The sequence below is a fragment of the Zonotrichia leucophrys genome, chromosome 2 (assembly GCF_028769735.1).
Source record: "Zonotrichia leucophrys gambelii isolate GWCS_2022_RI chromosome 2, RI_Zleu_2.0, whole genome shotgun sequence".
Taxonomy (NCBI): domain Eukaryota; kingdom Metazoa; phylum Chordata; class Aves; order Passeriformes; family Passerellidae; genus Zonotrichia; species Zonotrichia leucophrys.
In genome coordinates, this window is record NC_088171.1 from 126611428 (window position 1) to 126634280 (window position 22853).

A 22853-nucleotide genomic window follows, 5' to 3' on the forward strand; every position below is an offset into this window, starting at 1 on the left:
GGAGACATGAGAGTTAATCTGCCTTGCTATTCTTACCTGCAATGTTTCCATAGCTCTGATAGAGACAGGCTTTAACACTGTCAATTTCTAACTAATAATCCAAATGATTGTTCAGATTTAAATTGCCTGTAATAGACAGACAAACTAGTGAGAAATGCTTGTTCTGTAGTACAAACATTTCTTTTCAACTGTGTTAGTGCTTTACATTTCCTGTTGAAATCAGGTTTGAGGAAAGAGCTATTACCTAAAGTTTATTTACACAGAATGAGCAGCAACAGAAATCACATGTTCAAAGCCTGTGTATGTGGAAAGAAGTTTAAAGAAGAACAACTAGTTAGCATTAGGGAGTAAGTAATTATTTGGCTACACAGAAGGAAACTGGAAGATATTACCCATAACTGGAAAGATAATAAATTCAGACAGGATTTTGAAAGGATTTTTGTGAAGTCAGTAAATGAGGAGAAGAAAATGCTTCCAGTCTCAGAGAGAAGGAAACTGGCTGTAATAGTGGTTTAATTGTCTCAGTAGGGAAAATAAACAATTGAGAGGATGCTTGTAACTAATTTGATAAGTATGTCACACCCTAAATGATCCAGTTGTCATCCACAATTAATCTTACAGGACAGTTTAAATCAACATATGGAATAGATTGTGATGAATGTTTGGCCAAGAAATGAGTATTTGCTGACATGATGAAATAATTAGCATTTGGTAGAGATCAGTCATACCTCAATGTGAGGAGCTGATAATCACTTAGCTGAGCTTGGTCCAAATTAATAGTTCCTTCTAGCACTTAAAACGATATCAGCCAGTCCAAGTATGCAGCTGGAGACATAAATTTGTATTAATTTTCTTCCTAGTAGCTGGTACAGTGCTTGGATTTAGGATGAGAATAATGTTGATAACACACATGTGCTGGCTGTTGCTGAACAGTGCTTACACTAAGGCAAGGACTTCTCAGCTTCTCCTGCTGCCCTGCCAGCAAGGAGTTGGAGGGGGCCCAAAAAGCTGGGAGGGGACACAGCCAGGACAGCTGAGCCCACCTGAACAAAGGGATACTCCAGACCATATGGCATCATGCTGAACAACAAAACTGGGATGAATTGGCTGGTGGCTAGCAGCTATGTCTCAGGGACTGGCTGGGAAATTGCACTGTGCATCACTTGTTCTCCGTATTCTATCATCATCATGGGTGTTGTTGTTGTTGTTGTTATTTTCCCTTCCTTTTCTGTCCCATGAAATTGTCTTTATCACCATGAATGTCTTTAACCCATGAATGTCAGCTCTTTCCAAATTCTCCTCCCCCATCCTGTTGAAGAGGAGTGAGCAAATGGCTGCACAGTGTTTAGCTGCCTGTTGGGTCAAACTACAACTTGCATGTCTGGTTTTTAGAACCATGCATTCCAGTCCAGGCATTTATCACTCATGCATCTAATCTGTAAAAATTGTTCAGCTTGAAAAACTGTTGTAAATTTGAAGTTAGTCAGGTCTCAAGGGTTTGGGTAAATGTTTCATCATCTCTTAATCTTTTGCAAAGAACAGACAAACAGGAAGGTAGCATTCTTGGAAGACAGTTGGCACAAGAAACATGCCAGGAAACCTGCTAGTGTTTCAGGACGGTGTTCAAACTTGTGCTCTTGCTCTGTTTGTTTTCATATAAACATAGAATTGTTTGAATTGGCAAGGACCTTAATGGCCCTCTAGTTCCAGCCCTCCTGCCATGGCCAGGGATGCCAGCCACCACATCAGGTTACTGATTTTATTCATAAAGTGTAGCACTTGCAGCTGGCCACCAGTTTAGCAAGGATTGAGGTTTGTGCTGCTGTACTGTATTCCAGTCTCTGACTGCCAGCCTCAATATCTACTGGTGGAAATACCTCTGGTGCACAAAGAATTAGTAGCACCAGGCATTTCTAAGCAAAAAAAATCTTGAACAGTTTCAGAATTTCAGCTAATACTGTCACAAAATAATAAAGGCAAGATCTCACATACATTAGAAGCTCACCAAAGTAGCCATAAGAATCTGATGATGTGGAGCTGGAATAGCACATGCATTTATATTTTTCATATGGTTAATTAAACCCATAGAATCATTCTGTACATACTAGGGTTTTATTGGTATTAGAATAAAGAATTTCTTTTTTTAAAAAAATGAAACTGATAATTACTTCTCTCTGTGCTTCTAATCAACAGTCTTTGATGTACATCTGTTTTTTAAGCACATCTGTACTGTAACTTCCAGTCAGGAAAAGCCTTTTATGGCAAGTAGCCTTTAAGCTGCATGCTGTGTTTATTTCATGTATTCTTTTTCCTTTTCTTCTTAAGAAATTATGCATGCATTTTCCTTCAATTCAATATCAGTTGAATTTTCAGTGAATATTTACCTTAAAATGTTTTATACAAGAAAAACTTCAGTTTTAGTTTTGACATGTTGTTGAAACTGATGGTAAAGGTTATAGTACTATCTTGCAGATGTATCTCAGAATAAGAAAAGAACCTATTTGTCCACTCCACATGTATATGGACACCATATTATATTGCTTCTTATATGATGTGATGCCAAGCGTGTCTCCAGCTGCTGTGTATATGAGGGGGATCTGAGGGGAAAGACAGCCTGCTGTGGTGCTGAGAGCATCTACAGTGCTAGGCTGCTGCAGCAGGGATGCTGCAGACCATTTATTGATTCCCATTCTCTTAGCTCTGGAAGGGGAAAAAAGGCATTTTTTAGTTGTGTTCCTCTGGACAGTGCTGAATGTAAAAAGTACATGCTTTTAAGTACAATGTGCTTAAACACTGATACACTTGGGTTGAAATACACAGTCATTATTTAGCATATTTAAACTTGTGAATAAATGTGGATAAATTTATTGACATGGACTTATTTCAGTTTAGTGAAAAGATGTTCAGATAAGCCTTTGTTCAATTTGGGGTGGTTGCTGTACATGAGGCCAGCACTGCCTTGATGAAGGTGTTCCTGCAGCTGTCCAGAGGAAGGGACATGGGAGTGCACAGCTGTCCAGAGGAAGGGACATGGGAGTGCACAGCTGTCTGGAGAAGGGACACACACGTGCACAGGTGTTTGGAGAAGAGACACACACGTGCACAGCTGTCCATCCAGTCTCCAGCAGCATGGGTGGAGCTGAGCCTTCCTGCAGGCACACTTTGCTTCCATGAGCTGACAATTTTAGTGCATCCTCTTCTGCCTGCAAAGCTGTGAGTAGTAGTTCCTGGGTTGGTGGGCACTGAGGAAGAGCTCGGACAAAAGTGTCCCCAGCAGCTGCAGCTGGGTTCAGAAAAAGGGCATTCCCTGTAATTGTAATTGTAATACTGATTTCATTCCAAAAATACTCAAGTTATGTTTCTGATGGCTTTTCCTAGACATACACTTCAAAAGTGAAGATAAATAACAGACCTGTGCTCTGTAGCACCACTCTGACAGATCACATTTTCTTATTGCAGCTTCTGATGTGAAAGGTGTTAAAGGCATACTGTTAAGTCCAGCCCAGGTTGTTTTGGTTTTCTTTGTTTGGTGTCATGCCATGAGGGGAGTTTAACCAAGCATAATTACTTTAAAAGTGGAATTTCTTGTTGTGAGACTAAGCCTGTACAATTATATACGGAAAGCTCCTGCAAAGTTTGTTCCTTTTGGATTAATATTTGCAGCTGTAGAAATGAAGCTAACAGGGGCATCACAGGAATCATGTCCAGGTCTACCTACCATGCTTGAATGTGTTCAGACTCGGGAAATTAATAGATCTATTGAATTTTTTTTTTTATCTTTACCACAAAATAAAATTAAAACATTTGCTGACTGGATGTCTAGGAAAAAGTGGTGATGGCCTCTAGATGTATCTGTAAGCATTCCTTACTGTTTTAGTCAGTTACATAAACATCTTTAAAAAAAGAAATAACCTGAGGATAATGGTAAACTGTAGTATAGGGTAGACCCAAGGAAAAATGTAGGTTACTTCATAAAGCAATCACAGTTGCTTTTCATATAGTTAAATGTAAAGCTATTCTGAAGAATCAAGGAGTTATAGAACTAGGAAAACATAGCTGCAGGATGAGGAATGGCATCCAAAAAATGGTGTTTCTCAAAAGAGATCATTTGAATCCACTACGATATATAGAGAAAAATTTCAAATGCAATTTCTTTCTGTATAACTTTAGTAAAAAGGAAGAAGCAAAATAAATAAATTTCAGAATTTTAACATCCAGACTGAGACCTGTATTTTATAGAAAAGATTGGAGAAACGGTTCAGTTGGAAAATGTAGTTACAAATAAAAAAGAATTATATCAAGGCTACAAAATAAACTTAAAAGAAATGTGCACAGAATCTGCCATATGTTTAACTTCTCAGGTGATGAACAAATATTAATCTAAAGTCTGATCTAGGACAGAAAGGAATAATGAGAAATAACATCTGCATAATACAGTTCAAGTTAGGAATTGGACAGGAATTCTGGTGATAGAATGATTAATTACTGGAACAATTATCATCAAAGTATTGGACCCTCCATCTCTCTGGTCTTTGGATTTAGATTGGACAAATTTCTTCAGCAATTTAGTAGCCTCAACAGCATATGAAACTAATGTTTCATTTCTCACATTTATGTAAGAAATCCTACTAAAGGTTCTCTTGACCCCAATTCTCATTTGTAATCACTGCATCATCTTAATTTTTAAGCAATAAAGCATGTTTTCAATTAAATTAAGTGTAGGCATTCTGAAAGAGACAAATATCTAATTGGCCTATGTATTTATTATTTAATCTACAGACTTTGAAAAAGTGCGCAGGTGTGAATTATTGGGTCCTCATAGTCTTGGCAAAGTGCTTCTCATTGAGCAAGCAGGAAAGGTATTGTAACCCATTTGGGGATAAAGCCATGTAACTCAGAACATCCTGTAACTCCTTCCTGGCCACAGCTGAAGGACAGTCCCTCTCTCTACTGGGGTTGCTGGGCTGTGACCTGGCGCTGCACTGGGGGACATCCATCCAGCTCAGGGCTCCCAAGGCAGGGAGGTGGGGAGAACACCTTCCTCTGGGAAGGACAGTGCTGCCCCAGAGCAAAGGTCAGACCGTGGAGGTGGGGTCTGGAGATGTTCTCTAGCTCTGCTGGATTTAATAATGCAGGCCTAGCGCTATTAGGGAGAAATCTGCGGCCGCAGTGTGTGGGATCCTCAAAGCTAAATTTGGATCATTGGTCTGATCAGATGTCTGGGGAGAAGGGAAAGGTGTGCACTGCATTCAGGGGTATGGATAAGCAGAGACTGCCTGACCAAATTCAGGCTGGCACAGGAACATCCTGAGCACCCTGACAACAGAAATCCCGTGAGTGCAGGGAGCAGGGCAGGTGCACAGCTCACGTGGTACCCTCTGCACTACATGAGAAGGATGAGGCAATAATTTTACACCATATTAGAAATAATACATTCATATTCACTTTCAGTTATTATTCAGAAGGAGTCTTTCTGCTGGACTATACTTTTGTTTGTTGTCAGATGTTTAATTTAGCCTCCTCCTGAACATCTGTAAGATTTACTGTGCAATATTAAGGAGGGGCGTGAGGGATAATAAAAATAATTTCTGAGCTGTGTCAGTTATAAAAAAGGAATAAAAAGGAATAAAAAGGAATAAAATAAAATAAAATAAAATAAAATAAAATAATCCTGAAACAAATTTATTCCTCAGTTCTTGACCTGAATCCTTGCAGGGAATTTAAAAAGGACTAACTCTTCATACCTAAACAGTATTCCACAGAAGAAAATATATCTCTAAAAAAAATTAGCTTCTCAGTATAATCTTCCTCTCTGTAAGAAACCCTTAATTGAATAAAATTCAATTTCCAGTATGAAATTAAACCTTGGGAGTGCCAAAAATAAATGTTGCTTCAATAAAATTAATTTTTTATCCGAAATATGTTAAGATAAAAATACAATTAATTAAATTCACTGGAAACAGGAAGAAAAATAAGGAATATATTTTGAAATAGTGAACAGAAGGAGTTTAAAGTCAGATTAGTATCCAATCGAGCCTAGAGAAGTTCAAGCCAATTAGTTTTTAGCTATAAATGTTGCCTGTAGGTTTAGAATGTATTTACATGTGTTTGCATACTCTTGATGGTATATAAATTTTTTTTATTATTTTGAAATTTGCTTTATATTTCTCCGTAAAAGGAGGGAAAATAAAAAATCCCAAACTTTCAATTGTAAGTATTTTGCTTGGCTGTGCTTGCAAAGTGTCTGATCTGACATGGTGTTGATTAAGATAAGAATAGTGAGTACCATGCATGCAACTGATATTGGTATTGTTTGAATTCTGAGCTAAATTTACGTTAGACAAACAGTTTGGCTGCAGTGGAAACTTGCCTGTTTTCATGGAACTGTGACTGAGGGGACAGTGGCACCCAACATTTCAACATCTGTTTATTCAGTTAAACGTGGGGTCTTCTATGAGAGTTTTGTAGTTTCCATGTCCCCTTGAGGTTACTGGATTTCCTCTACCCCAAGAGTGCTTATTCTTGCTTTCTTCTCTGAAAATGTTTGTGAAGTTTTTAGTCTTTCACTTTCCATATTCTTTCATGAATATATACTTCTACAAATAACAAATAATATTCCTGGAAATGCTGTGACAGCAAGCCAGTTTTCATTCATATCTGACTGCCATCTACTGTATATGCTGGAAAACTGCACTGTGGGAAGTTCATTGCATTTCAGCTGTGTAAGATGGCTCTTTTCCCAGTTAATTTGCCCTAAAGTTGAGGAAAAAGACTACTGAACTTTCAGTAGGCTATGACATGGGAATTCATTCTTTATGTAGGAATCAGTATTTCTTTAACAGATGACAATGTCTGATTACACCATATTGTCCAGAAAAGAATATCAGCAGGAAAGAACATCAGATTATATAGTATTGCTTAGTTAGTTTGTATTCAGGCCAGATGAAAAATAGATGGGCAATTTGGGAGAAAAAGACTACCTCGCTCAGCTTATTCCTGTCCTAAGTAGTAATTTGTTTAATTTCTTAATGGAAATGCCAAAACAAAAACCTAACAGGATTTAGATGCAGGAACTTGAGATATTTTAATATTCCTTTTAGTTGAAGAATTAGTCTTTGAATCTTTTAAATTTGCTTTCATCTCAGTAGCTGATGTCTAATTATGCAAGCATCAAGTTAAGTGCTGGTTGGGATAGATACAATAATTTACCTAAAGTTGTGACATTATTAAGTTGTAAATAAACTATCAGGGTTCTGAGTGTAAGGAACTGAGTAAGATATCACTCAAATCAGCTTTGCACCGAGTGCTTTTGTAATGGTTTGCTTAGAAATTGCAAAGTTTACTCAAGAGAGAAATTTTTCTGATTTCATCAGGAAAGCTGGCATCAAATAGACAAGAATGCATGCAAAACATCAAACTCTGTGTTTGCGTAAGTGAATTCCAATTCTTAGCCTATTATTAATTTCATTAGACTTGGAATATATATTTATACAATTAGCTACCAGTATTACACCAAAAAGAATAAAAGAAGACCAGTAAGCTTGCAAACTCAGACATTGCAAAGCTGAAGAAGTGCCTTCATTTGCTTCTTATTTTTATCTGTTTCGATGATGGCTATAATTATTTTATGGGTTTTTTTGTATTCTTATTCAGTAATTGTTGTAAGACCTAACTTGCTGAACATTATTTAACCCTTGCAAATGAAGAAAGAATGATTAAAGGATTCCTTACTTTTTGTGATGCCCGTTGTTACCATGTTTCATTGCTTTGCAAATGTTTGTTAATCCACCTTTACTCATTCTGGTCCTTGGGGATTTGAAACGGTATTGTGGGCAGCTGATGTACTCTGTGTGATCATTCCATCCCTTCTGCTGCCTTCAGAGGCAAATACATGTTCACAAGACTTTGTCAAATGACATCACAAATTCGCCCAGGAAAATGAGGAAGTGGTTTCTGACACTTGACCCTTTCTGTTGCATCTCTTAAACCTTCGTTTTTTTCCTGTGTCACCATCCAAGACAAAATGTCTTTCACTCTTTGTCCAAAAAGATATTTTACTTTGGCTGATTTTCTCCAAATCATATTCCTCCTAAAGCACATATTGAGCACAGACAATTTCAGCCTAAATGCTATGGCATTAAAAAAATCCACAACTGCAAGCTAGTTTAGGAAAACTATCATGAATTCAGTAGCAGGTGAGATTGGTAGAGATGTCCATGGGTTGTGGTTTGCAAAGGTACTAAAGCTCTCTATGTCCCCTTCTTCTGAGCCACTTGTCAGTGTTGGTTTGGAAATCATGCTTTAGGAAGAGGATGACTCTGTAGCAGTGAGGATTTTTTTTTTTCCATTGAGTGTGTGTTTATAAGATTTCTTAACAATTTGTGCATTTCTCTGCCAGTTTCAGTATCCAGAATTTTTAACTGAAAGCCTTGGGAAATAAATTATTTCTGGGAATAATTTTTGTACTCAATTCTTTGTTTGCTTGGGTTTTGGATTTTTGCAGTCAGTGTTTATGTGTTGCTTGATGTGTGGCGCAAATGCAAAGTAAGTGATGAGGCATTTGTGTGTCTGTGCACGACCAGTGTTCTACCAGAGGGGTCTCCTCCAGAGGCTGACATGAGGAATGGCTGAGGCGTCTGGGAGTGTTTCCCCTGAAGAAGGGGAGGATCAGGGCAGACCTTATTGCTCTCTGCAACTACCTGGAAGGAGGCTGGAGCCAGGTGGAAGTCGAGCTCTTCTCCCCGGCAGCGAGACAGGATTAGATGGCATCGCCTCAAGCTGGGCCAGGGGAGGTTCAGGCTGGACATCAGAAAGAATTTATTCACAGAAAAGGTTGTTAAACCAGGGAGGTGGTGGAGTCACCATTCCTGGAAGTGTTCAGGAAAAGACTGGACATGGCACTTAGTGCCATGATCTAGTTGGCAAGCTGGTGATTGATTATACTCAATTTTAGAGGTCTTTTCCAGTGCCTCAATGGTTCTGTGATTCTGTGACTGGGACATGTTTTAGTGGCAAACATGGTGGTGGTGCTTTACTGGTGATTGGGCTTGATGATCTTAGATGACCTTTCCAACCTTAATTATTCTATTCTATGATTCTGTGATTTGCCATCTTTCTCTTAGGATTACATCATTTATTAATCATTGAGTATCCATCATCTTTCCTCTGCTGTCATTAGTTCCCTAATGTTGCCATCCTTCAGTGATATGTCTTGCTAATAACTTTTCTAGCTTTCCATATGGATGAAATGCTGCCATACATGAGGTCTGTGGTAGAGCTGTGTCTGTAGGAGCATGATGTACAAACATGCAGCATTTTTCTCCTTAAAGGACAAGTGAAAGGGGGGGAAAGACTAAAAGGTGTATTTAGCAGGGTCTGCTCTTACCTTAGGATTCCTCTGCGCCTTGCTACTAGTAGTGAAAGTTCTGTGCATGAAAATCCAGAAGGGAATAAGGCCCACGCATGTAAATCCCATAATTCAGTAATCATCAATAGAAGAGAAAAACATTTTAAATAAGGAAGGGAATATGAAGTATTCTGGTTGCTCTATTATGATGATTTATTTGTACGTAAGACTGCTGAAATTACACAGTGAAATAAAACTGCAGATGGTTGTTTTTTCCTTGCCTTTTATTAAAAGTTTTAAATTTGCTGCCCTCATGTGGCTGCACACTGTACTTTCTCTGCTGAAACTCCCAATGGACGGGATTCCTTACGGCAGCAGTACGTGCAGCAGTGTTTACACACCAGATGGACAGTTCAGGCACTGAACTGGTGCTCTCTGGCTGAGTCAAGAATCTCAAGAAATATGGCTGGGAGTCCCTGTGAATACATTTGCTGCCTTTTAACTCTGGAGGGCCAGGACTGCCCTGGGTGTTAGCAATCTGCTGCTCAAATTCCGTCTGGAGAAAGCTGCCTTTGCTGAAAGCTGTCAGAAGGTGATAAAGGCTCCTTCTGAACCAGGTAATGTGTATCCCCAGTTGGCCAGGTGGGTCCATGCAAAAAGGATACCCAGTATTTCCAAGCATCTTTCAACTTGGGGTATGAGACAAACCAGAAAACTGAACACGAGTGCATGACTTGTAGGAGGAGTGCTGATAAAATGGTACAAAAGCAACATGAAATGAAAAAAAAATAACCCAGCAAGATCCAGTTTAAGGTTCTTTTTGTTTTGTTTTGTTTTTTTGTAGCTGTTACTCTTTGGTGTATGGACAGTTGCTGGGCAAAAATAATGCGTTTTTTTTTCAAGTAATGCATGTTCTAATTGCATGATAACCTATGTTAGACCATTACCATTTAATATTGCCATTAAAATACGTTGTAATATTTCATTGCATAGCATATTAGTTGCCTAGATACCTACCAGAACTAAGTGGTCAAAACAAAAGTTTAATGAATAACACTGTAAAGACACCACCCATTGGGATAAGTTACTTAAAAGATAAAGATTTACTCATTGGTAATTTATAAAGCAAATTGCAAAACTGAATTTTAAAAAATTGGAATAAATAGTTTAAATTACAGTATTGCTTCTACAGAAATAACCTGCGCAGAAATGCAAGATATAGAATGATACATTGGGCTTTCAAGACTTCTTTTTAGTAGAAAGTTGAACACTGAATTCAGCTACATTTCACATCTTTCTTGGGCCCTATAGATTTCAGTGTAAACATATGACTTTACAGAGAACTAAACAAATGATGTAAATCATGTTCAGAGCTGACTTTGATACAGAAATTGAGGAGCCTGTTTTTGGACAGTCAGAGATAAAAAAAATGCCTTCCAACAAAAAGCTAGTTACCTAGTTTGTATGCAAGGGAAAACACAGCTAAAATAAATATAAGAATACAGCATGCTGTATATCTGGACAGTGCTCAGATATCCTGCTCTTAGCATGATTTATTTGTATTTGTTCCCTTTGCTGCTAGCATTAAAGTCTTAAAAATAAAAGACAGCAGTCATAAAAGAAAGATTGAAGATGAAACCTGGAGACCTATAACTCAGGAAGCAGTAGCAAGGTGCACTGCCATCTGCCAGACAACAAGCAGATGAGCATCCTTCCACCAGGAAAGATGTAATGTCACTTAAAAGATCAGTGCTGACTGTGGATTCTAGGCAGTTGCAATGGATTGTTTGCTTGCTTGGATACTGCTTCTGATCAGGAGAGGTTCATAGGGTAATTGGATCAGACTTAAGCATGGTTTGGGTTGGACCTTACACATCATTTACTTCCAAACTCCCTGCCATGGGCAGGGACACCTTCCACTAGACTGGGTTGCTCAAAGCCTCATCCATCCTTGGCCATGAACATTTCCAGGGGTGGGGCAGGCACAACTTCTCTGGGCAACCTGTTCCTCACTACCCTCACAGTAAAGAATTCCTTCCTGATATCTAATCTTAACCAACCCACCTTCAGTTTGAAGCAATTTTTTCCTGCCCTATCACCACATGCCCCTCCTTGTAAGAAATCCCTCTCCAGTTCTCTTATATTGTCACTTTCTGTTCTGTACAATAATATTGTAGCCTGGTTTTGGTGGTGATAAACCCCCTCTGGTTTGATGGTGATAAAACCCCTCTAAAGAGGCAGAGTCCCTTTGCTCACTCTCCTCATTTGCTTCAATCAGGAATTACCTTTTCTGTGCCACAGCAGGTTCTGGACTGTAATACAGTGTGGCTAAAAAATTCCACTCCTTTTCAACTGCACAACAGAGCCAAGCATGGCAGAGCCCTGCTGCTTCCTATGGAGAGACAAACCTGGGGTCAGGCTCTTGCTCTAAGGAGCAGGAACTGAGCATGGCAAGGTGTGGGGAAGGTTCTGCACCCAACTGCACCCAGCCTGACCCATGGCACAGAGCAGAGGTGGCTGCTGCCATCCTGGCCCCAGGGGACAGTCTCCTCCATTGCCTGTCCTCGTCCCACTGCCCTCCAGCTGGGGAAATGGGATAGCTTGGCTCACAGATCCTCTCAGAGGATAAACATCATGTTCTTCAAAAGATGTCTGTAGCGAGATGTTCAGGAGATACTTCTGTTCAGTTGCTATGCATGGGGACTTCAGCAGCATACTTTGTTTGAACTCTAGTTCTCATAATCAGTTTTTTCTTGCTAATCTCTAATCTCTGTTATGTTCTACTAACAGTATGGGAACTGATGGTTACCCAAGAAATACCTTTTATATTCAGTTTTCTGGTTAAAATGACGTTTGGAATTTGGAACTCTCAGCATCACCAAATCATCTAGATTTTCTCTTTGTGGTTTAATATTGTCCTGAAAATAATGAAACTTAATCTGCATAACAGGACAATTTGAGATATGGTGAGCAGCCAAAAAGCTCCTAACAAAAGAACAAGCTATCATTTATCAGTGGCTCAGGGATGCTGCCTCTACATGGGTAGCTAGTCCACAGCACAGGTAGAAGTTATTTAGCCTTTGTTGTCCCTTGGAATAAGAAAGCAGGTAGGGAGACAATTGCTGCAGAGCAGCAGAAGCATTGCAATGTGCTTGTTGCACAGTGATGCCAAATCATTGAGCTCTAGACCGATTCATTTCTATTTTAAAGATTTCATATGGGGAGTGTGCTGGCAATTTGGTTTGATGTTTGTATTGCAGGAGCTACTTTCTAAGGCTTAGATAGAGAAACCAACTGTGTTTTATCAGCTCAAGTCACAGTTTTTAGAGGAAAAATAATAGAATCTTTCACTACCTTTAACTTATAGTAAGCAATTAATCTAGTTCTCTGGAGGAGGTCATAGAGAAACTAGATGAGACACTGAAGTTTATATTTCTTTTACTGATTAGTCTATTTAGTGAAAAACCCCAGAGGGTAAGATCACTGAGCAAACTGGGTAGGAAATTTCCAGTAAAGCTCCTGTAGATTCTGCTTGTCTTGTGAGAATCAATTGACCAGCAGAATTGGTCATTTCTCTCATATTATTTCCCCTCATCTACTCCTCCTTAATAAGCACTTCAAAGATTTGGGTAAAAATATTTATCATATTGAAAGTGCAAGTGAGAATACAGGGTTGAGAAATACATTAATCCAAGTTGTGATGTCTTAAAATATACCAACCAGTAGAATTCCATAAAAAAATATTGTATTGAAATTTCTGTAATTCAAACCACCTTATTGTAATGCCACTTTGTGTCAAGTGTTCCTTCCCTCTGACCTCATTAGGTGCCCCTCGTCATTAGATACACTGTTACTAAAGAGTTTTAACTTAAAAGCTGCTTTGATTAATGCTTGGTTGGACTGGGGATTTATTGTGTAGGATTAACTAGATTTAAAAATGGCAAAATGCCATAGTAACTTTAATGCCAGACTTTAATGAGAAGCAGAAGTAAACCCCAAGGACACTTATGATTTTTAATATGGACTAAACTCATGTGCTTGTTACCTTAATGTCCTGTCCTGTTTTATACACAAGTACTCCAATAATTCCTAGAGAACAGTAGCCTAGAAAGTGTATTACGAATGTGTAATCTGAAGTATGTACATATTTTTAATGAATCATAAATTTTGATAATTTTATAATCAGATTTATTCAGTATTATTATCAAATAGAGAAAAACTCTTTGCACAGGTTTGGGCCTTTTAAATTAAGAAACAATATGGAAATAAGACAAAACCAGACTGGCAAACATTTTTTCCTATAAATAAAATACTGACAATGTAGATTAAAAGTGCATTTTCACATTTTTGTGTAATCTGCTATTTGAATTTCTTTTTACTGTCTTCTTAAGTTCATTAAGTGCTCCTGAAAGTTTATAAAGTTGGCGCTTCTAGAGTTTAATAACCTTATTTTTTTACCATTGATCACATATTTTAGTATATGATACTGCCAAGAAAATCCAGACCATTCTCACATCCGACAACATTTGGTCGTCTCCTTAAATCCTACTAGACTTGATAGGATTTAAGCATATACTTAAAAGGTAATACACTGCTCAATGAGGGCCTTTGTATCTGACATTTTTTCTGTCCATGCTATCTTTGCTGAGATAACCAAAGGGCACTGATTTATTATTAGAGCTAAACAGGAAAATCTTTCTTATTCAAAAAGCTTTTAAACATTTTTTTTTTTCTGAATTGATGGTGATTTCCCAGTTTTGTTTATTTTTCAATGAACTTTCAATAGTAGAAGCATGTAATTATTTTTTTTTTCTGCACAGTTATATACTGTGAGAATTAGGCACAATGTACTAATAAGCAATATCAAGAGTTCTGGTACTGTCTCTGCCAAAGCAGGTAGGATGGCACCCAACCAGATTCTTGGGCTGTAATGCCAAATTTCTCATTGAAATCACAGATGTGTTGGACATGACTTAAATAGGATTACTCACTCAAACAAATTTACACAAGGGTCTAAGGCGTATATCCAGCTTCCAGTGGGTAAGGAGCCTGCATTCTCATTTGGCTCTGGGCCTTGGGCACTTGCATAACGTTGCTTGTGCAACTTACCCTGCCAAAAATGAAACCTGCATCAACATGGTTACTCATACCAGAAAAATTGTGCCTGTGGACAAGTGATGACAGTCAGGGATCCTGCTTCCTTTTGTAACACACTGAAAACTTCTGTTTTCACTGATGATTGAAGCTCTTTAGCCAGCATTACCATTGCAGTCCCTACTGATAATTTCTCTTCCACTGAGTTGTTTTTGTTGGGTTTTTTGTCACTTCTGGATTCTTTACTTGACTCATTGCTATTTTTTGTTTTTCCTTTTTTTTTCTTTAGGGAGAAAGCCAGCAAAAACGAAGGACAAAAAAAAGAAGAAAAAGAATTTGATGGAAAGGGCTCAGAAGCAGCACAGCATCTTTTTAGCAACAGATAAAACAAGCCAGTAAAGACTTGAATTTCCTTAATGTATTTTTTTTTGCAAAGTGCACAAAAGCTGCTATATGCTCCTGCCCATGGATGCACTACAATTCAGCTGCTTTGACAGTATTGGTGGCAAATAACTTGTGAAAATAAAGCCCACAAGCTTGTTTGCTTTATTTATATATTTTTTATTTTATATTTTCCTCTCATTTTTGACCTGAAGACTTCAAGGTCAGGAGTGCACTGAGTTGGATCAGTGGAAGTTGTCCTGAAGTGCATCAGCAACATTGTTCTGAGTGCCTGGTCAACATGTTGGCAAGGAAAGAAACCTACACAGCACTAGGAGGTGGACTTGTGCATATTTAAATAAACAGGGGGAAAAGGAAGTCTTGGAGGTACAATTGGATTTATGGCCTTTGTTTCCTATATTTGTACATTTCAAGAGTAAATGGATATGACTTACCTACGGAGTGGTAATGTACATTGTTCTCACATCTGCTACGTTGACACAGTTGTGAAATAAAACTGCTTTAAGACAACGTGCTGCAGGATTCACTGCTCAGACTCACCCAAGCACAACAGACTGTGTGTACATATTACTCTGTCTACATATAAATGAACATATTTACTGTACATCTATGCATTTTTATGTATAATACTTTATACATGTTTAAAGGTATGTTCTGTTGGTTCTAGTAATGTACTTTAAATAATCCAGTAAATGTTTACTTTTTGCTATGTTTTAACTATCTTATCATGTTTCTCAATAGTTACAAACTGGATTTTTTTTCTCATTTGCAAGGCACACATTTGCAGAGCTACCTTGCACTGACCCACACAATGGAGTGTCAACTCTGAAGTATAATTGCCAGACTAGTAATCCACAAATTCTTTCTGAAATTCAGTACTTCTGTCTCTGCCCCCATGTATTTTTTCTCAGAAAAAGAAGTTTAATGTTTTTTAAGACGAGGCATGATGATGATAGAAGTTTTGAGTGTCAGCAGAGAAATTACTTGTAAAGTTCTTGGTATCTAAGACTGTATATGTAGTTTGGGATATGTTTTTTTTCCCCCAATGTAATGCAGTGTTTTATTTCAGTTAGTCCTGATGCAATCAGATAAGAAAACAAATAATTTTTCTCCCTGAATAAGAGAGAAACAAAATAAAGGTCATGTAAGGTCAACCATTCAAAAGTACAGAAAACACTAGTTCCCCAGTATTGCCAATTATTTGTAGAAGCTTAACAAATTTATTCTGCAGCTGTTGTTTGCTTTGGGATATTTTTTGGGGGGGAGAAGTAGAGACAATTTTCTGTGTAGGACATTAAAATGGCACAGGATATGTAATTTGGTAATCTAGCATCATTGGGCTAGCATTCAAGGTGATTTTTGGAAACCTGACAGGGAAGGCCTACACTGAAATGACTGTCACTTAAGAGAAATTATTTCACTTTTAGAACTAAAACTTACATATGACCTACACAAAAAAAATGGAGCAGCAGAACAGACCCCAGACCTTCACAAACCTCTTTTTGACATATGCTTTAGAAAAATCCCACAAATTCTGGTTTTAGTTTTATGGGGTATATGTTTTTCAAATAAATTAGGGAAATAAAGCATCTGTAAGCACAAATATATCTGCATTTATCTATGACAAGTGTTACTACCAAAATGTACATATGTTAGACACATATGAATGTTCCATCAAACTGCTTGTGGACTTCCACTCAGCCGTGAGGTTTTCACTGTATGTTCATATTTACCTAGAGCATAATAAAGTTACAGACAGTGAGATTGCTCTAATCCTGGGATGCTATTTTGGACATAAAATGCTCACTTAAAAAAAAAAAAAAGAAAATGAGAACTGTAGCTGTCTGTCTGCTTATTGGTTATCAAATTTGGCTGTAAGTTCAGTTAATGCCCTCATACAAGCCTTTCAGTAGTGGTTACAAATATTGTATTAGGCATGTCATGGAAAGAATGCTACAAAATACAATAAAATGGTGTCACAAGCTCCTGAGTAAAATATTTTTGGTCCTTTTTAATTCAAATAGCATATTCTTTTGGAATTTCATACATGTAGAAAAATTGCAGAAGGTGGGGAGATGAAGATTTCCTTCCACTGGAGTAAAAAATGTGAGGGTTTTCCATACAACTGTTTTGTTTGAAAGGACCCTGAGCATTAGATGTACATTGATTTCTCCTGTCCCAGTCACCTTCACACCAAGAGTTTTCTTGGGAGTGTAGAATGAAAAAAATTATCCCTAAGTATCCCTCTGTAGCTCCTTCTTTGTCCTGGACATCCTGCCTTTGCTTGGAGGACCCTGTCAGTGAGTTCACAGCCCTGGGGTTTTGTAGGATCACACTTTGAAGGTTGGAAAGGACGGGTCCTTGGACATTAAGAAAATGCTTTGCACTGAGAAGGTGTTTGGTTACAGGCTCCTCAGGGAAGTGGTCATGGCACCCAGCCTGTCAGAGTCCAAGGAGCGTCTGGACAGTGCTCTTAGTAATATGGTTTAGTTTCAGCTACTCCTGTGGGGAGCAGGGGTTGGACTCAGTGATGCATATGGGTCTTTTCCATCTCGAGATATTCTATGATTTGATGAATCTATGGCCTTGAGAGATCAGCTAGTCAAAATATTTGCTTGAAACAGGGCTACCTTGAAGTTATCTTCAGATACTGTTTCTTGATAAAGTGCAGAAGATCAGGTTTTCAAAGCTGGATAGTGTAAAAACAGACTGTGCCCACTGTGGCTTATTTCATTTAAATTTGATCAGAAGTGGACTCACAAAGATAATATTTCTTTTCCAGTATGCAATGGACCAAGTACAAATGCCACCTTTTCCCTCCTTTCATAACTGTTACTGCTTTTTGAATCTTTTTCTCTCAAACAGCAGAAGGTTTCAGAGCAGTGTCACTTTTGTGTTCACAAGGCCTTAATACCCTAGTTTAACAATTCACTATTAGGAAATTATTTTAGACTACAAAAAATTCAAATTAGGAGGACAAAGAACTTCATATGCTATAGTCATTAGTTTTAAAATGCTGTTACGTTGCTATGATGAGTAGAAAGTGCTTTTTCAAAACCATACATTATTTTATATCTTATTCACATGTCCCAGAAAAGACAATTGCCTAGTGCACTGTGCATTTAGGAACTCTCTATTCTCAGTTTGCCTAAGTATATCCTGGCCTCCTAATGTCTGTCTCTAAATTAAAAATAAAAAAAAAAACAAAACAAAAACAAAGCAAAACAGGCAAAGAAAAATAATAAATAAAAAAATACCCAGGTGTATCTTTAAAGTAATTATTTTGTGGCTGACTCGTCTTTATTGCATCTCAGCTACTCTTGTTAGTGAGAAATTATTGTTATATGTCTCTTTGTTTATTCCTGGGGGAAAAAAACAATGTTGCATTCCACATTATGGTAATGCAAACCTTCCATATTCCGAACATCAGTGTAAGGAAATTGTTCTCTTACACCTGTATGCTCAATATAAAGATGTCAGCAAAGGAATAATGAATAGTTATAGAGCTTACATGATGTGTCTTCATTTATCAGAATGAGTTACAGGAAACTGCAGAGCAGAAAAAAAAGTAGATTTTCATCCATGTTAGCTAAAAACAAACCAAAGATCAATTGAGTGCCATGTTAATTTTTTAAAACAAAAATGTTGCTAAAATCCGGATTGAAACCTCATAAAATGAGAAGACAGATCTTTTCCAGACAGATTAAAATCAAATTCAGTGCTTCAGCTTCTTTATGCTGATGAAATAGAATATAGAATAAAAATAGCCAGATATTTCTGGCACAAGTGCCATGCTTTTTTAAGTGGGTGATGCTACTGAAGGCTGATGCTACCACTTAGCAGAGGATATGAGAGTTTTGAATTCAAACTTTATATCTTCACCAACAAAATGTATTTGTCTTTGGACACCAGTCCACTTTCACGTCCGATGGTGTAAGCCAGCATGAATTCCTGTAAGCTCTAGACTGAAGTTATTTTGGACACCAAGAAGAACAAAATGTACCCTTCTGAAAGTGTAACCCAGAAACCACTGTCAGCTTTTTGTTTAGTCCTTTACCGAAAGCTCTGTGCTGAACCTGGCATTGTTTCTTTTATGAGAAGACTCAGCCTCAGGACTGAGGAAAGGACATTAACTTTAGGAAGTATTAGAGCAGCCTGACCTGCAGGACATCTGGGAGAAGAGCAGCCCAGTATTTGAAGTGCAGTTCCTCTCAGAAGAGAAAAACTTTAAGAAAAGTGTGACTACAGAGAGCGTCCAAAGTGAGCCCAGCCTTTAGTCCATTGCCAAACTCTTTCAGACTTCAACTGATTTTTTTAAATGCAAGCTAGTTCTGTTTATGTCTAATAAACATATGTCTTCAACCTCAGTGAAGCTGTATACTTTCTTAAAGGGCCAGTAATAGATCTGTGGTTGTGCCAGCTGCAAAAATGCTCCCAGCCTCCTTGTTTTCAAATTGTGTCTTCAGTGACTCTCGTGTCACATTTGATTTTGATTGGGCAATACTGATGAAGCTAACTAACAGTTTGTAGACCACAAATGAATAAACACTAAAAATGAGACTGCTTTGTTCTACCCCTGCTAATTTCTATTTTCAAAACAGAAATTCAGCTCAAGAAAGCAAACATGTCTTGGCTTGCAACTGTTTCTTAGCTTCCCTTCAGACTTTAAGGAGGTTTATGAGAAAAGAGTTTTGGGGGTTTAGTTGGGGCTGTTTGGTTTTATTTTTTTTCCCTGATATCCTCTTTTTAAAAAAAAAATATTTATTTTAAATTTTTTTTCTCAGAAACTGCAGTGAGACTTTGTCTTTGCTTTCTGTTTCTGAGTGGACTTGGTTCATCTGCAGAAGCTAAGGGCCACAACTGCAAGGGGGCTCCTGATATTTTCTCTGGAATTATTTCAGTCTTTTATTTAATTGTCTTGTGGTAGGTACATGAAAAGTCACAGGCACATGGAGTGCAGCCACAGGATTTCTCTATCACGGCCTGGTGCTCTCCTTTTGGCCTCATGTTCCTCGTTATGCTGCAGCCTGGCTTCAGCAGGAGCAGTGAACAGTTTTCTACCATAAATGTCTTCTAGTCTGAATATTCTCTTGGCCACGGCATTTGATATCTAACTCTAAGGCTGATCCTAGTAATTTATTTTGTGGTCAGATATTTCTCTCTAGAGAGAGTTAAAGAGAAATTCAAGGACTAAAGGTCTATAAACAGATGACGAGAGGCATGTAACCTCTTACAGCTATAATCTAATACATAAAGAGGTAAGTGTACAGGTAAATATCGCGACCATCCCTGATCCAGTGATTGCAGATGCTGAGGGAAAATGAGATCAATGGACAGCAGATAATGGCTCAGGTATTACACAGTATTGCCCATTGCCACTGTTGGAGGCAGAATATTAAACTGTTGGTTTGACTTGGCAGACCTTCTCTTTTAGGTTTTTGTGGAAAAGTATGCTGTGTTTGGTGCTCTACTAAGATAGTTTAGATAATGGGGTTTCTGACTTTTTTAAAGGTTCATAATGAATTTATGAACCAGAATAATATAATTCAAATCAGTTTGATCCCAGGTCAATGGGATTGTTTAAAATCCAAGTCTTCAATCAGTTCTCCTGGGATTGCTGATGAAGGCAGTCAGTGATCTCAGCAGGGAAGGTAAAAGGTCTTTATCCTCTAAAGGTATATTTGACTTTGAACTAAAACTGCGACAGTTAATGACAAGGTGATAGCTTGTAGAAACTTGGCAACAGGAAGAAAGATGTGGAAGAAAGATTTTTCAGTCTTAATTTTATATGTAGTAATGATAGATATGTGTGAATGCTGAATGATAGCATTTTAAAGATCTGTAATGAGATTAACAAAATTGTTTCTTCTGTATGTAACTGCAGTTCTGATTATTTGAATGAAGCGATATATCTTCATTTCTACTCTAATTTTGGGTTTATTTTTTTCTTTCATGCTAACAGTGCAGCACAAGGATTTGGGGGTTTTGCCTACTCTTTCTTCCCCTCCCCTCCTGCTCCCTGGTGCTCCATCTGCCATAACTCAAGGGATTCCCACAAGCCCAAAGCTGCAGATGCTTTGCAATGAACAGCTGACTTGGATATTTTTTGGCATGTATTTTCTAGTGACACAGCCAGGCACTCTGAAGAAAATCCAGATGTTATTCTGAGAGGGAAAATAGGTAGCATGTGCATTCTAGATAAGTATGTTTATTCTTATTCTTTCCTTGGTCAGTTTCATTCTTTTAGGTGTGATGCAAGAAGAAAGAGCAGATATATTTTCTGGGAAGCCTTCAAATCAACTTAGAAAAGTAAAGATTTTTTACCATACTAGAATTGAAAAATATTGATATTGGTGTTGTATTAAGCAGAATGCTACTATTGTTGTACTGAATAGACAGAGGAGATGAAGAACTCAGCCCCACAAGAGAACTTCATGCCACAAATAATCTGATCATAAAATTACCTTTGCCCTATTAAAATGGCAAATAACTGATAAAAATATAGATAAAGGCTTCTTGAGCAAATAAAAATCATTTAACGCTCATGGGCTCTTTGCTAACAATGAAGAAAATGTGTGCATTTTAGCCTGGACTACTGTACTACCAAGGCATTATTCAAGACCACTCTTGAATCCTAGGATCAATTTTTTTAAGACCTGGAATAGGACTTGAAACATAGAGCAGGCCAATTTTAATTTCTTTAGCGCAATATCATGGAATCATAAAATGGTTTGGGTCAGAAGGAACCTTAAAGATCATCTAGATTTTTAGAAATAAACTCTCCAACCAGTTTGATAGGTTAGAAAGTCAGCATTATTTTATTCAGCATTGTGAGTGCATGAGGATAACTCCACCGAACATACACAAGCACTTTTAAAACTTTTCATTATTTATACATTTTACAAAACAAGTTAATGATCAATGGCTCATTAATGTTCATGAATTATGTAATTTTCTTCATTAATTAGCATTCTGTCTTCTATTGGTTATTGATTTCTCACTTCTTATGCTAATTAGTCCACCCAGACTGGATTTCAGGACAATTGCTGAATTGTCTTAGTTAATTTCCTTTTTATCTCAGGGCTCTGAAAAATATCCTTGTCGTCCATGAATTCTGCGTTTCTTGTGCCCCATTTTAGCAATCTAGATCTCTCCCAGGGCTTTATTAACCTCCTTCCAGGTCCAGAAGCATATCAAGTTGATTACAACTGCTTTAGTAAAGCTTAGAGTTTCATTAATTTTCCCAAACTGTGTTCCCACAATAGCAGCTTATCACAAACCTTGCTAAATGCTGGCTACAGTGGTATGTGACAGAGTGGATAATTGCACTGCTTATTATTATTTAAAGCAATTAATTAGAAAATTGATCAAAACAATTAATTATAAAAGTTATTAGGAATGTTATATCATTTACTGTGCACGGTATGGTAGAAAACAAAGAATTAATCATGGCAAGAGATGAAAAACTATTGTGTTAAGATTAAAAGGATTTTCCAAGGTCTTCACCCACTGCTGCATAGATGCCTTTGTAAAGAAATACGGCTTGTTCTGTAACATCCTGAGGGACTAGGTGAGCATATGCCAGAAAGAAGGGCAGTGCACAGCTGGCAGTTTTTAATTCTTGTGTCTATATGTGTCTTTAAAGTTGAGAAAGCATGGCTGAGGACTGAGTCACAAGCCTTTTTGACGTAACTGTGGTAACCAGATGCTTTAGAGCTCCCACCCATCTTCTCCACAGATTCCAGGGATCATCACTATTAAGGAAACTTCCCCCTCTAACCATCCAGGACCCACCCTGGCAGTCACTGCCACACCAAACCAGCTGAGCTGGGACTCGGGCCCCTTCATGGCTACACACCCCACACTCCCACAGTCAGAACAGGTTTCCTGACCAGCTGGACCCTGTGTTCCCCAGAACAGAACAAATGATGTGGGGATCCTTTAAATAATTTAATCTTGGTGGAAAATTCAATAACAAATTAACAATTAAATAACAAATTAACAACCTGAG

General features: G+C 37.9%; 1 protein-coding gene across 2 annotated transcripts in view; it reads left to right on the forward strand.

Annotated features, from left to right (window-relative positions):
* RSPO2 (R-spondin 2) overlaps positions 1-16827 on the forward strand; it is a 103515-nt gene extending 86688 nt beyond the window's left edge. For both annotated transcript variants that reach the window (XM_064703564.1, XM_064703565.1), the window contains exon 5: positions 14730-16827. In XM_064703564.1, coding sequence (XP_064559634.1) covers positions 14730-14839 — 110 coding nt within the window. In that variant the 3' untranslated portion in view covers positions 14840-16827. The remainder of the gene's footprint in view (positions 1-14729) is intronic.
* Positions 16828-22853: the final 6026 nt, after the last annotated feature.